General features: G+C 43.3%; 1 protein-coding gene across 17 annotated transcripts in view; it reads left to right on the top strand.

The window, feature by feature from the left end:
- Positions 1–15,130, top strand: part of KIF1A (kinesin family member 1A) — a 113,944-nt gene extending 98,814 nt beyond the window's left edge. For 13 of the 17 annotated variants that reach the window (XM_044449985.1, XM_044450035.1, XM_044450021.1 and 10 more), the window contains 11 exons: positions 4,527–4,641; positions 5,240–5,373; positions 6,103–6,164; positions 6,436–6,581; positions 7,751–7,960; positions 8,991–9,068; positions 10,677–10,801; positions 10,936–11,082; positions 13,540–13,732; positions 14,723–14,841; positions 15,088–15,130. In XM_044449985.1, coding sequence (XP_044305920.1) covers positions 4,527–4,641; positions 5,240–5,373; positions 6,103–6,164; positions 6,436–6,581; positions 7,751–7,960; positions 8,991–9,068; positions 10,677–10,801; positions 10,936–11,082; positions 13,540–13,732; positions 14,723–14,841; positions 15,088–15,130 — 1,372 coding nt within the window. Of the gene's footprint in view, positions 1–1,451; positions 1,476–4,526; positions 4,642–5,239; positions 5,374–6,102; positions 6,165–6,435; positions 6,582–7,750; positions 7,961–8,990; positions 9,069–10,676; positions 10,802–10,935; positions 11,083–13,539; positions 13,733–14,722; positions 14,842–15,087 lie in introns of all 17 variants that reach the window. The other 4 variants (XM_044450039.1, XM_044450086.1, XM_044450073.1 and 1 more) reach the window with 2 other exon arrangements.
- Positions 15,131–15,491: the final 361 nt, after the last annotated feature.

A 15,491-nucleotide genomic window follows, 5' to 3' on the forward strand; every position in this document is an offset into this window, starting at 1 on the left:
TTTTATGGAGAAGTGAGATATCTGGGCCTGCATAGACTCTGAAGCATGGTTCACTGTGCAATGCTTGTATCTAGTGCAGCCTTCCTCAACCTGGTGCCCTCCAGATGTGCTGGACCGCATCCCCCATAATTCCTAGACAGCAGGGCAATCCAACATTTCTGGAATGTACTAGGCTAGGGAAGTATGAGTTGGATCCACCATAACAGCTTTCCACAAATAAGCCAGACAGGCTTTGATTTCAGAACTGATGTTGACTGAAATGAAAATGACCAACGGAAGAGTATTTCAACCATGCATTTCCATAAAGTGCTCTCAATACTGGGCTAGGTTCCAGAAACTGAAGTTTTATTCTGCTTTCTGATCACGAAAATGTCTTAATTGTTGAAATGTATACTGCTTCTCCTTATGGAATTCCTTGATCATTCTCCAGATTGTTCATAATATTAGGTGCTCAACAAAAGGTTTGCATTAATACTATATATTTCTGTTATTGTACAAAGGCCAGCATACACAGAGATGTCTTATTCTGTGGTCCATGCAAAGGATAATTTATCAGTATAGAAGTGTGAGACTTGTTGGCTGAATGAGGTGGTGTCTGGGGACGAATGACCACCAAAGGTTCTCAGCACAAAGATCCTCAGTGCCATAATTGTGATTCTCAAAACCATGACCTCTCAAAGGCAGCATTCCATACTCCTCACATACTGGATTTGTGAGGCACATGCTGTAGCACTCCATATTGACCAGCCTTCCACAACCTGGTGTCCTTGCATAGCTTTGACAGTTGGGAGTAATGGGAGTTACAGTCCAAAACATTTGGAGCACACCAGTTTGGCTGGTTAGGTTTCTGCTTAAATTTGCAAAATCCTAGACATTTAACTTAAAGCACACCCGACCTACATCATTTGTGCAGTAGTTTTGTTTTCAGTGATACATTATCTATTTGGAATCTTTTCTTGGGAAGTAGGGCAAAGACTACTATTTGTGCAGATCTTACCTTTTACAAGTCATTGTAGCACATTTTCCACATTGAAAATCAAACTTTTGATAAGAATCATGTGTCCTGAAAACAAATCCTTGACCTGTCATCCTATTGATAACACAGGATAATGAAGCCTAACTGGATGGATACTGATATCTGATGTTCTACTAATAAGCAGAAGGGTAGTGTTCAATTTGTGAAAATGCATTCTGAGTTTCATTCTGTAACCATGCCCTACCCAGAGAGAGGACGGATAGCTGTATTTTTTGTTTTTGTTTGGGTTCACCACCCATACCAAATTCACTGCTAACTATGGCTGGACTGTGTTCCCCATGCCCCTACCACGTAGCTGCCTCTCTGGGTAGCTTTTCACAGTACCCTATGTAACTTAAGCTTTCTGACATTTTAATTTCTGTGTATATGTGTGTATGTGTACATGTGTTTGTCTTGGGTTGCCTTCCACTTATAGCATTTCACTTGGAAATGACACTAGGTATTTCTATCTCACTTTTCTGTCACACACTTGCTTGATATGTTCTTTTCTCTCTTTGACTCATTTCCTCTACCCTCCAGTTTTGCAATTCTCCTTTCCTGATCTTGCATCCTTCCTGTTGGAGTTAGCTTGGTCCTCCAGTGGCTGAAGTCTCAGTAATCTTAGTCTCAGCTCTTTTAGTTTTGGTTTTTGCAAGATGTTCCAAATCTCTTGATGTGAACGGGTGTCATTTAGAATGGGATTGTAACTGTTGCATCAGCTAGCAGTCAGATCCTCTTTAACAGGAGCCAGATTCTGTTTCTGAGAGGTGGACTTATTAGAAAGCATCATCCTCCAAGAGGAAGCCTGGCACCTTTCTTTTAAAAAACCATCTGACTATGTGAAGACTGAGTGTTGGTGAGCTGTGATTGTGGAACATCCATGTGGAATGCTTTGGCAGGGAGAAGGCCTAGCCGTCCCAGGTGACAGTCACCCCAGCCAGCAAGTTCAGATTCGGAGTGGGAGGAGGATGAGCAGGAGCAAGCAGACGCCTCTGAACTGTCAAGGTCACCATACAGGATTACTCAGGCAGAGAATGTGGGAACCAACCCATCTTGGAGCAGAAGGGAGACACTGTAGAACAGGGAGGGTAGAGATCAAGCATGAGCTTGATATTGATAACTGATATTGCTCGCCATTCCCACTACCATCTAGCCCTTATGCAGTGCAAGCGACCTGAGGCTGGAGTCAAGTCCTTTCCAAAAAGGAGAGAAATGTTCTGGTTTGGATTCAACCCTGCCCATGCACAGATGCTACTTCTACATATCAATGGGATCATTACTTTGTTTTATACTGTTTGTAAACTCGAAGAGCTCAATAAAGGACCCACCTTTCTGCTTTATTAATTATTTTATTTCTATAGTATCCAATAGCCAAAGCTCTCTGGGCAGTTTACAACAACACATAAAATACAATATAAACTACAGAGAGCAATAAAAACATCATAAAATTTCACCATACAACATTTTAAAAGCTACAATAGCTCATACAAATTAAATCATAAGACCTCTGTAAGCAGCTAACAAAGCTCCAATATGATAGTAAACTAATTAAGTGCCATACTGTAGACGACTGTCTTAACCTGGCACCAAATGCATATTAAAGTTGGTGCACATGGTCCTCAGTATGCAGCTTGCTCCATAGCTGGGGGACCACTAGTGATGAGGCCCTTCTATGGTTTTGACTAAGTCTGCTGGAGAGGGAAAGTGGGGAGCGAGACATGCTGGAGCTTTCCCCTCTTTTCCTCCTTTACAGAAAGGACTTTACCCCACCTTCAGGGTGGGTCATACTGCTCAAAGATTAGATGGTGGGAATAGCACGGAGTACTTAACTGGTCCATTCTCTTGGCCTGCCACTCTTGTTAGGATCTAAGAATTCCCCCTCGATCTCCACCGCACCCTGTTCTATAGTGCCTCTCTCCTGTTCCAAGCCCGTTTGATTCTCACACTTGCCCTCAATCATCTCACATGGTGGTCTTGACAGTTCAGAAGTCACTGCTCATTCCTGCTCATCCTCTTCCCAGTCTGAATTGGAATTCACTGGCTTGGGCAGATGGTCACCTGGGAGGGCTGGGCCTCCTCTCTACAGTTTTTTGAAAAATGAAGATGCTCAGACAGAAATTGGGAGGACATCCTGATATTTTGATCACCTTATGAATGTCATTTTGGAAACTGTCCATAATTTAATGGATCGGAAACATTAAAGCTGAACCAAAGAAGTCCCATAAAAGGAATGTCACCATTGTGGAATACACTACTGGAAGAGTGCAGGTAGGACATTTGGGTATCCGTATAGTGTCAGCCTTCCTCAAATGAGTGCTCTTCATATGTGCTGGATGAAAAAAAAAAATCATCCTTAGCCAACATGACTGATGGCCTTGCTGGCTGGGGATGATGGGAGTTATAGCTGTAAGGGAGGCCTGGGGGTAATGGTATTCCCTGTCATTTCAAGTCAGGTGAGTTCCTATAAATCAAAGATCAAAGAAATAGTCACATTTCATCGGAGTCAAACAGGCCCACTAATTTTTCTTGAGTTTTGGCAACTATAGCTATATGTAAGAAATTAGCCACAAAGAAAATTGCCTGAAAACACTCTTGTAGTCATGTTAGACTTTTAGAAATGGTAATATTATAAATACAAAAAGCTTTTGGAGAGATGGAACTGACTGCAGCACTGAGCATCCTCACTCTTTTCTTTTTCCTTTTTCAAAACATGCTTGCCAAAAATTAGTACCCCCTTCCATTGCAGGGAAGATAGATTGTCTGTTGTGCTATGCTTGACTGAAGAGATATGGCCCTGGAGTGCTTTTAGCAAAATTTGAAAATGACAAATTAGTCCTGGATGAAGGCGGCAAGATCTATTTTTTAAAAATTTCCTAGCCTGAATTTTTTTCCTTCACCCACCCATTCCTTTTTCTAACCCACCCAGAGAGCCATTTTGGCTAATGGGTGGGATAGAAATTAAATAAATAACTCCCTCTTTCAGGGGGCATCTTTAAATTCCATTCCAGGATAAGGATGGGACAATTGAGTGTCATTGTTACTTGGAATTGTTCATGAAGAAATGGACAGAGGCTAAATACATTTCTACAACATACAATGTTGTATAGCTTATACAACGTACAACATTTACAGATAACTAAAAGTCTGTCACCTTCTTATTGAAGGATCTAGATGACGGAATGTCTTGCATCCCTTTTCCCATGCCTTTCTGACACCCTGTTGTTTTTTAAAGCTCAGGGTGTATCCCAAACCAGCTCTGTCCAGTGCAATCCATTTAAAAACAGCAGAGAATCCCAGTGGTTCCTTTGTTACTGCTTTCCAAAACAAAGGAGTATTTTTTGGCTAGAGCACTCCAGGATGGCTACATCCATTCAGCACAAAGATGTTTGTGTGTGTGCATGACTGCATATTGCTGCTGATGTAATTCTTTCCATGTAGTTTTATCGTTGCCTTTTGTTGACCAGTGTTTGGTGTGGGGTTTGTTACCAGACATCTTGCTGTTTATTTGCAGGACATTTTACCAATTTGAAGCAGCGTGGGATAGTTCCATGCACAACTCTCTGCTGTTGAATCGTGTCACCCCATACAGAGAGAAAATCTACATGACCCTCTCAGCATACATTGAGGCAAGACCATCACTATTACAGCACCTCCTGCAGTGTGGGTCCCTAAATGGTTTGGGGTGGTGGGCACCTTTCAGATTTTGGGAACAGTTTCACAAAATGGCTGCCATTCCATTTTCTTTCAATCCATTCATAAAATGGCAGCCATGGTGGGTGTGGCCAGTTATAAAACACTCATTTCCCAGCATGCAAGCTGATGTTGCTAATACAAAGTATCAAGGTACCCAAAAATCTAATTGTGCTCCAAAAAATAAAACCATTCTAGATAATGCTAGAGAGCAGCAAGCGAGCCAACCTCCCAGTTAAAAAGTATTTTTAAAAGATAATAAATTGCAGGAAATAAAATAAAGCTCAGAAGAGGCAGAAGCCTGATGAGTGCCAAGAGAGGTATCTGCAGAGACACTGATACCCATGGGCACCACACTGGAAACTCCAAAAGTCAAGACTTGGCACAGTTCCCTTGTATGCAGAGACTGTACTAATGTTGCATCCCCGATTAAGGGAGGTGCTCCACATAGCATTGTTATTAACAATATTACGGGGAAACCTGCTACGTCCCACCTGCATGTGTTTGAAGCTCAAAAGTGTCCTCCCACTTCAGATGGAGAATTGCACCCAGCCAGCTGTGATCACCAAAGATTTCTGCATGGTCTTCTACTCCAGGGATGCCAAACTCCCTGCTTCGCGATCTATCCGCAATCTTTTTGGGAGTGGAAGCCTACGAGCCTTGGAGAGGTAAAGATGCATCTCCTTTCATTTTCTGTGGGCAGAAGTAGAGGAGAAATTAAGGGCACAATGGGAGGAGGTGAGACAATGGCACTTCTGATTTGCTAGAATAAATGCATGTTTGTGTAGATCTTAATAGGGGTTACTGACTAACATGCATTACATTGACACCCATGGTTCAGGGTTGCCCATGCAGATGCATGAGGAATCTGTTTTGGGGGTGAGAATCTGTTGGATTCCCCCTGGACTCCAACCTGATTTCTCACAGCCTCGAGTCCAACTGGGAGCCATGTGTGCTGAGGATGCTGTTCCTGCCAGCATCCTCCAGGAAGTGAGCCTGCATGAACCCTGCACAAGCAGCATCCCTCTTCTGCACATGTGACTTGCAGCCTTTGTTTGTGCTGCGTATGTAGCAGAAGGAGGTTGTGGGTTGTGCAACAGGCATTCCACATGTGTTCATGGACTTTCTCTCAAGTTGGCTCACTTGCTAATTGAGAGGCAGGCATGAGAAATCCAACAAACAGAAGAGGGCTGGATCCCAGGGGGATCATCACAACCCTAGTTGCCTGAACTCCATATGAAACAGTGGACTTAGTATTAAAATGTGTTGAAGCAGTGTTCAGCTCACCTCAGTTGAGAGGGATGGAGCAATAAAATAATTCTTCGAATGTGCTTCATGCAGGTGAAGGGCATCGCTTCTGTCATCTTGCTTTGACATTTCATTCCATTCCTTTTCAGTAACCGTGTGACTGGGGTCTATGAACTCAGCCTTTGTCGGGTAGCTGATGCTGGTAGTCCAGGTAAGAAGCTCATCTTTACTTCTGGTTGCACATGAAGGGTTTGGATTAGCTTTTCATGAGAGGTCTGTAGGGCATGTATTTAGAGGGGGTGGATGTAACCTAAGAAAGGTTAGGCTTATTATTGCTATAACACTTTTGATTTCATCTGAGTGACTCTTTGCATTACAGAACTTTAATCATAGGCATGTGAATTAATTAAATGTGCTTTGTGGAGTGGACATGAGCAATGCTGAATAAAGCCTGAAACATTTCCAAACATTTCCATTTGCAGGCATGCAAAGGAGACGCCGCCGTGTTCTTGACACTTCTGTGGCCTATGTGCGAGGCGAGGAGAACCTGGCAGGCTGGCGGCCCCGTAGTGACAGCCTCATCCTGGATCATCAGTGGGAACTGGAGAAACTGAGCCTCCTGCAGGAAGTAAGAGTCAAGCCCAGATACCCGCCACTTCTCATCAATGCATCCATGCCAGTGTTGGTGGGACATGATTGAAGATAAGAGGGTGCCTGAATTTAGAATACTTGAGGTTGGGCAACTTTTGTCCCTCCAGATATTTTGGCCAACAATTCCCATCAGCCCTAGTCAGCATGGCTAATGGTGAGGAATCATGGAACTTGTAGGTTGCAATATCTGGAAGGCCACAAGTTGACCATCCTGACATAAACCAACTAGGATAAATTGGTCATACTTAACCTTTGTAACACTATTTAATAAAATGGAGCAAAGATGCTGCCTAGGACACACAGAGCTCTTTTAACATGGAGCTTTACAAAACCTGACCTCAGCTGATGTTCAAACAATATTAAGTGCTCTAAAATATGCATCCACATTTAAGCCCTGTTCCAAAGAAAGTTATTTATACTGAAGTCTCATTGGAATGAATAAAGTTAATTGCGCTTACCTTTTCACATAGATTTCAATAGGAGGCTGTGCAACCCAATCTCATGCATATTTATTTGGAAATAAGTCCCACTTAATTTAATAGTGGGACATGTATGCTTTCAGGATTGGGAACTGCACACAGAATAGCACAAGCTAATCCCCTTAACCCAAACTGTGGAAGGTACATCTCTCCACCTGCACTCCAGCTTTCTCCAGTTGCACCTGTGGTCGCATCCATTAACTTTACATTATGGATGTCCAGTGGCTTAACCAGGGAATATTTAGGTACTAACTACTGAATGCAGTTTGAACTCTAGCTCAGGCAGGAGTCACTCTTCCCTCCTTCTCAAAACTCATCTGGGCAGTGGCTGTGTGCTCTTTCCCTCCATTCAGAATATTATGGGAAACTTTGCCCACACCCTGAATGTACATCATTGCTATCACATCCTGAGTGTCTGTAGGCTTAGAGAACAATTAAGATACAGGTTTAATGACTTCTACACATGCTCATAATAGATGCTTCTGAGTTTCCTAAGTCTCACTAAATTCCTCACATTCACCAAGGACCCCTTCATGTTAAATAGGAAAAATAACATCTCTGCTTGTGCAGTACTATACATGGTATTTCCAACACAGAGATTATTCTCTGATTAAGATAACTCTGTGTGTCCCTGTGACCTATCTGTGTCTGGGCTTTACTTCAATAGGTGGAAAAAACAAGACATTACCTGCTCCTGCGTGAGAAGCTAGAGACAACTCATCGTTTAGGTGATTCCCTGTCCTCAAGTTCCAGTGAAGACTCTGATTCTCGCAGCACATCTTGTGTCTCTTCTCCCATCTCAGCAGATGGTACACCAGAAGGGAGAAGTTTATCACTAGACACCCCCAGTGAAAGGCAGAAAGAACTTGCAGTCAAGGTATGAGATACGGGACAACAGTATGTTAGTCTCTGGGCAGTGGGGGCTGGATGCACGTGCATGCATTTGGCTTTGGCTTTGCCTGCGGCATACACACATTCTTATCCCTACATTCTTGCAGAGACCAAACTCTGCCGGCAGCTTGTTAGTAGTTCCAAGTCCTCACATTGTCTTTTGTTTATCATGTAGCTGGATAAAGATTTATTAAAAGATTGTGGTCTTGCCATGATTTTCTCATTGTCAGTTGAGATGTTTGACATGAATAATGGCATCAGTAATGTGATGGAAGGTTTAGCTGGACAAGAATGTTTCAGTCTCTCTTCAACAACAAAGAGAGAAAAGAGCAGCAGAAAGAAGTGCCTGACAACAGCCAGATAGAACTAGGTTGGGTGGCACCTAGTGATAATATAATGACTTCATCCACACACCATCTTTATCAGACAAGGCAGAAGTGCAATTGCCTGGTTCTGTTGGAACTGTTTTGATTAATTTTAAACCAAAAGGACCAAATACAGATGGTATGGAGAGAAAGGCTGAACATTTCCTTGCACACAGAAGATGCTGATAGAAGATGCTAAGGACAGGCAGGGCACTTTTCCAGGTGTAAAGCTGAGCACTGCAGAGTCTTGGAGAATATTCATCCTGATTCAGCCCAGGCTACTAATACTTAGTATGGTCTCGTTTCTGCAAGTGGTGTTTTTGCTTTCCTAACTGTTGCTGTTATATGTCATCAAGTCATTTCCTATGTATGGTGGCACATGAATGAATGCCTTCCAAAATGTCCTCTCCTTCGCCCTGCATAACTCTTTTAAACTTAGCTCTTGAGGCTTCCTTTGTGGAGTTCATCATACCAAGCATGACTGGTATTCTCTCCACACAGAAGAGCTCCAAAAGAAACAGAGACATAAATTCTGTCCCAGACCTTATTCTACAGTATGCTTAACTTCATGGTTGCTTTAGCCCTAGGCAGGTTAATCAAACTGCTGCCTTACAAGGTGAACCTTTTAATTTTGTTCTTTCTTTTCTCCAGTGCTTGCGTCTTCTCACACATACATTCAACAGAGAGTACAGCCATAGCCATGTGTGTATCAGTGCAAGTGAGAGCAAGGTAAGAGAAACTCCATTTTTCCATTCTGGGAGCCTGTTCCTTGGCAAAGTACTATGAAAGTCATCCTTCTGTTTGTAAGGATGTTGTGAAACCATATCCACAACGGAGGTGGCAAATTTCGTCTGGAAACAATTTGGTGCAAAGTCTTTCCATGCTTGTCTCTCTTCTGTGTGGAATTATGAGAAGTTTCCTCTTTTATTATGGGGAACATGTGGAACAGCTTGCCAGGATCAGAACTCAATCATATAGGAGACTTTGACTTTACACATGACATCAGTCTCCTTAGTCAACAAGCTTCCAGACAGGACTTTTATTGTGATCACCCTGCCTCATTCCCAGAATCTTATGGGGAAAGGCCCAAATGAAATCATCACCTCCCACTTCTATCCCTTTCCATATTTTTCTACAGCTTTTTCCATCTTTTTGTTACCACAGAAAATCTTTTTAAGAGGGAAATGTGGAATGGCTGCACAATGGCTTTTTATTGATAGCACTAGGGGAATTTTATTTAGAAGCAGTCAGAGAAAGGGAAGCTGAAAATGAGTTTCTTTGGGATGGGAAAGAGAATAACCTGCCTATTACTCTAGAGCCTGATCCAAAGTAATCTGAGGACAGAGGTCTTGTTGGGGGGGCGGGGAGTTGCAGTTCACCCTTGCAGAGTGTGCAGAGCCCCACAGTCACTGTCCCCTTCCCTGGAGACCTGCAAATAAAACCTATCATGTGGGAAAGTGAAGAGTGCACGTGCCTCAACTGAACATTATTTCCAAGGTCTGCTTTCTCTATTCTGTTTTTCTTTCTCTCAGCTAATCCCCAACATATTAACTATTAACAGTACAGCCCAATCTATGCATATTTAGTCAGAGTGGGTCTTACTCTCAGATAAGCATACAGAGAATTTCAGCCCAGATTCAGAATTCCCTGTCCCAGGCCTGTGGAATGTGGGGTCTTTAACAGAAATATAGGAAGCTGCCATGGCAGGAAGGTCCATTGTCCTCTCTAGTGTATTGTTTACTTCAACTGGTAGCAGCTATTCAGGTGCTCAGGCCTCAGGGCGAGGTCTATTGCATCACTTGCTACCTAATTCTTTTACCTGGAGATGCCAGGGATGGAATGTGGAGCCTTCTGCATGTAGGGAATGTGCAGTGTCACTGAGCTACCAAATTATTTGGTGTTCTATTGCTTTGCTTGCTTTTAGGCCAAGGTGTGGGGGCACAGTTAAATATAAAATGCATTTTTAGGCAAGTGAAGAGAATAGGAACCAAACCCTGACACTGGAATTCTGGCAAATCTGATGGGGAGCCCCATCCTGAATTTGGCTGTGGCTCAGTGGTGTAACACATGCTTTGCAGATGGAAGGTTCTGGATTCAATCCCTGGGGTCTCCAGGAAGTGCTGAAATAACTCTTGCCTGCAGTGCTGGAGAAGTATTGGCAGTACTGGACAAGATGGACCAATGGCTCAACTCCATATAAGGCAGTTTGTTGTGTGCCTTTGTGTTCTACTGCATGCTACTATTACATATCTATCTACTAGAAAAGTCTATTTACTGCTGCTTAGCAAGGCTTGCTGTTGTCATATATGCTACTCTAGTGATGGATTTTTTATACAGCTGTCTGAAATGTCAGTGACTTTGATGAGAGACCCTTCCATGCCAGCTCTTGGTGGCACTACCTTGACCCCCTCCTCCACCTGCCCATCACTGGTTGAAGGACGATACAATGGCACAGAAGCCAGGTAAGAAAAGTGGCAAAGCTAAGAATTTTAAATTAATTTATGTTCACAATTGTTTGTATGGCTTCAGTGCCTGAGTCAACATCATGAAAACAAAGGTGCTAGGTGAAAATTTGATACCTGTTTTGTTCCTGCAGACCTCTCCAGCTCTCTTCCAGGGTAGAAAGCCCTGAAGCTGAGCCCACAGTGGAAGGGGAACAGAAGAAATCCCCAGTCTGTGGGCCTGAGGATGAAAAGGAGATCCAGCGCCTATTAGTCCCTGATATTCAAGAGATTCGGGTCAGGTACGAGTGGCTTATGGGGAAAGTTCAGTGCTTGGCTGAAGCTAAGGGCTTGTTGGTCTAGCTTCATATCGCTGGCCTGAGGTGATAATACATCTGTCTCCTTCAGTACACCTTCCCTTTGGGGGAAGCAACTCCATGACATGGGGTGCAGCCAGTGACTCCAGTCTTTTGTAGGCTCTTGGGCATGACATCCTCAGTAGTTTCCACCCCACCACCAGTTCAGTGAGTCTCCCTTCTCATCACCATGGTCACTGTTTTTCCTTATCTGCTTTCTCTTCATTGCTAGTACTTGCTTGCTTGACAAGCAAGTATCAGAGAGTGAATCGCAGTGTCAGCTACTGCTGCTACTTTTTACCACGTCTGTTGTCAGAGTGAGAGGTAGATGAACAAGCAGGTTGCAGAGTTGAACTCTCAGTGGGGGTAAGCTCTGGCAGGGAGACGTTTGTCAGCGGGCCCCTGCTTTGATGGCTGCTCTTGGCAGGTGCCCAGTCATGCCTGCCCAACCTGCCAGTGCTACATGCTGCAATTAACAAGTGAAATTCCTTCTAGAATTTAGCATAGCCCTTCCTAAGAAATGGAAATGGACAATCACCAGGTGATAATCAGGCTGCTGAAAGAATGGATCTAGAGACCCAGTGAACTGCAATCGTCTGTACAGTAAACCAGCATTCTCCAACATGGTTCCCCTCCTCCCCAGGTGTGTTGGACTGCAATTCCCATCACTTTCCATCAACATGGCTGATCGGTATGCTGACTGTGAATGATGTGAGGAGCAGCCCAACATATCTAGAGGACACCAGGTTGGAGAAGGCTGCTGTAAATAATGGGAGCTGCTTTGCCATGGAAAGATCCCCTGCTGATAGTGATCAGCAGCTCTACCCACCCCAGCCACAATGTGTAATTGGGAAACAGCAATCTGCTGCATCCTCAGCAAACGGGAAAGGATCTTGGCACATTATGAGCCAGTCACAGACCAAAACCAGACCCAGTTGTGCTCCCAATGCCAATGGTATGACAGGAGTGTAACAGGGCACAATTTCTCCTTGCATACCCATAAGCCTTTATGTGGAGGTGGTAGCTGCTGCTGATCTAACAGTGACAGGGTGGAGGGGTGTCTCCTCCTCCTCCTCAGAATACTGAGGAGAATACTGAATACCCAGAATACTGCTGTGGAGGGAAAGGAGAAAAGAAGAAGAGAATAAGTCCTCCCTCTCCCACTACACTCTTTCCATACTTGGTGTGAATATAGGGGACTGGAGAATTTTGGCTCAAATTAAAATCTAGGCTGGAGGCTGTAAAGCTGCACTTCCCAAGGAAGCATTGGCAGTCACTGAGGCTTGTGTTATGAACCAAGAAATGGCAAACTTTGCCCATATTCTTATCAGTTGCTGCAATAAGTGAGAGCAATCACTCAGGTCTTTGTCCTCCAGTTGAAGGCAGTGGCCTGTTTCATATACAACAACCCACTGTATGTTGTTGCTGAATCATGGATTGTTGTTATGAACCCTATATTATGTCTTAATTATGGGTTATTCATTACAAAGAAGCCAGGAAAAGAACCCATAATTTTTTGTTGGTTGTACACTCTGGGTTGTTCATGCTTACTGCTCATAGTTAAATCTTATTGCAAGTAGCACAATTCAGCAACAACCCATATGCAACTTGTACTCTGGGTTGTTACATGCAAACCATGTCGACAGTTCAGTAAGCTTATGGAAGGCCATCTCTCTTTCACCCAACTTGCAGATGATATAAAGGAATAGATCCTTACTCCTCCAGACATTTTATTGCCTCTGAAAAGGAGTTATTGGCCTAGTTCAAGCAACACAATAACCCACAATCAAGGGTTGTGTTGAGTAGTTTCCTTCCAAAGCACAATTAACTCTAATGCTAAAATAAATACACAGGATAGATCTTCCCATCCAGCTGTTTCCAACATCCCTGCTGGGATAAAAGTTAAGGACTAGTAATCCTACTCAGTGTTGCTCTGGCATTAATGACACAGTCCATGGTGGTGGTAAAATTATGGCTTTTTTGTGTATTTGGCTTATTTTCTCTCTATATGATGTTCCCCATCACGCAAAGGTGTTACTGAAAAAAGAGATCACCCTGTTTAATTTTTGTAACTTTCCTCCGTTCAAAATACTGAACAAAAGCAGCAAAGGGCTGCTTTCTTATGGTATAGTACGTGAAAGTCTGGAGCTCAGAATAAATGCACTATCCAATTTTCATCTGGCAGAGAAAGAGGAAGTAAATCCAAGAGCCCACAAACTATGTCACTCACTTGTATATGGCAGTGGTTGGAACCGATAGGCTAGTCCTGAACCAAGGCAAAATTATGACAGTATTAAAAATGAGCAGATTAGAAATGTGACGTATAACTAGCTAAACAAATAAATTGCACACTGTACCATTTATACAGTTACTAAGTATGATGCCAGTGTGTCTCTTCTGCAGTCCCATTGTCTCCAGGAAAGGCTATCTACACTTCTTGGAGCCCCACACAAATGGCTGGGTGAAGCGCTACGTGGTGGTGAGGCGCCCCTACGTCTACATATACAACAGTGACAAGGACTCTGTCGAGAGGGCTGTCCTCAATCTCTCATCAGCTCAGGTGGAATACAGCGAGGACCAGCAGGCGATGCTGAAAGTAAGGATAAGTGCTGGGTTGGCACAGTGACAGGCTTCCAGCCACAGTGACCCGTAGCTTGTCAGAGCCTGGGCTACAGCAGAAGAAGAGACAGCAGTGGCCAAAAGACGGAAAGTCTCTAAAGTTCAGGAAGAGTAATGACAACAGACCAGGAGAATCTAAGTGGTTTAATTAGAGCTTTTTCTAAACAGGCTACATCCAGCCCAACCATTGGTTCCTCACTGCTTTGCTTGAGAGGATACCAAACGTGAAGATTCAGACACCATCTTCTGCAGTGCACAATACTGCAACTAATCAGTGTAGACACTTGTTACTAAATTGCTTGGAAGCCACTCCTAACATATGTGAAATGCGACATTTTGCCGCAGTTGTGTTTCCTCCATAGACAACAGTCTGCAGTCACAAATGGTTCAGTGAACCTAAAACACAACTGACTTGCTCTTCACACTCTTTGGCATGGACACCCAGTCCATCCTTGGCCCTGACACCTGGCTTGAGGTCAGTGCCTCCTCTTTGAGTATGCAGACCCTCCTTCCTTTCCCCATGGCATTTAGGGGCTCTGCTGTGAGGCAATCCTGAGAAACATCTGCAAGGAGAAGGGATCTAAAAGCCTCCAGATTCTCCCTCTCCTGCCCTAAGAGTATTTTTAGGAAAAAAGAGGAACTGGGAGATCAAGATGCATCTGTAGATAGACCATATAGACATTCTGTACCAGTGATAGTAGCCAACCCTTGAGGAATAAAGACACCAGGGTGAAGACGGTGGGACTAATCCTGTTCTGATTATGGTAACAATTACAAAATGACATGACATGCAAATATTTACATGTCTGAAAACCGTGTCACTGTGAATTGCTGAGGCGTCATTACCACATTGCTAAACAGGGGTCATCTAGTTTAACCTTTGATATTTTCACTCATATTCTATTGCACATCTTCTGTATTCTGCTCCTCTATAACTGGGCCTCACGTGCAGTATTTTCTGTTTTAGACCCCTAACACATTTGCAGTGTGCACTGAGCACCGTGGGATCCTGCTGCAGGCAAGCAATGACAAGGATATGCATGATTGGCTGTATGCATTTAACCCTCTCCTCGCTGGATCAATAAGGTAATGGAATATCTTAATAGACAGCCCTCTGAAATGAAAGCATTATTCTGTATTAGAACAGCTTCTGACTTTCATGCTCCAAAGGACACAGAGTTAAGACTGCCAGTTCAGTTCAGAAGCCTGTTCTCTCACTCTCTCCCTTCCTTCCTCTCTCTGTGTTGAAGTTAGGCTAGGAATCTAAAGAATAGTTCCTCAATTTTGTTTATTTTCTCATCTACTTTTCTTCTTTCTTGGCTTTTCCAACAGATCCAAATTGTCTAGACGGAGAACAGCCCAGACAAGAATTTAAAGAGCTGCCTGTCTCATTAAAGTGAATTAATGGGTGCTGTTTGCAGATCCCCATCTTAAATTTGGAACTCTCCTGTCATTCATCTCCCTAGATGCCTGTGCCACAGAGCTGATCCATCTCTATTTACAGCTTCCTTGGCCAAACTCATTTCTATTGTAACTTTAAAAGCCTGGTGCACCCTGAAATTCTTGTGCAAATGTGATCTTCCACCCATCTCTTTATTGGGTGACATATGACCACTAACAAAGCAAGAGCTTTTTTTTAATTTAATTTTTAAAGCAATTGTTCAGTTAAGACAGGGATTTTCAGAAGAGCGAACATTAGAAATCATGTCACTTAAAAAGGAGATACAAGTGTGTGC

The sequence above is a fragment of the Varanus komodoensis genome, unplaced genomic scaffold (assembly GCF_004798865.1).
Source record: "Varanus komodoensis strain SLA01 unplaced genomic scaffold, ASM479886v1 scaffold1, whole genome shotgun sequence".
Lineage (NCBI taxonomy): Eukaryota > Metazoa > Chordata > Lepidosauria > Squamata > Varanidae > Varanus > Varanus komodoensis.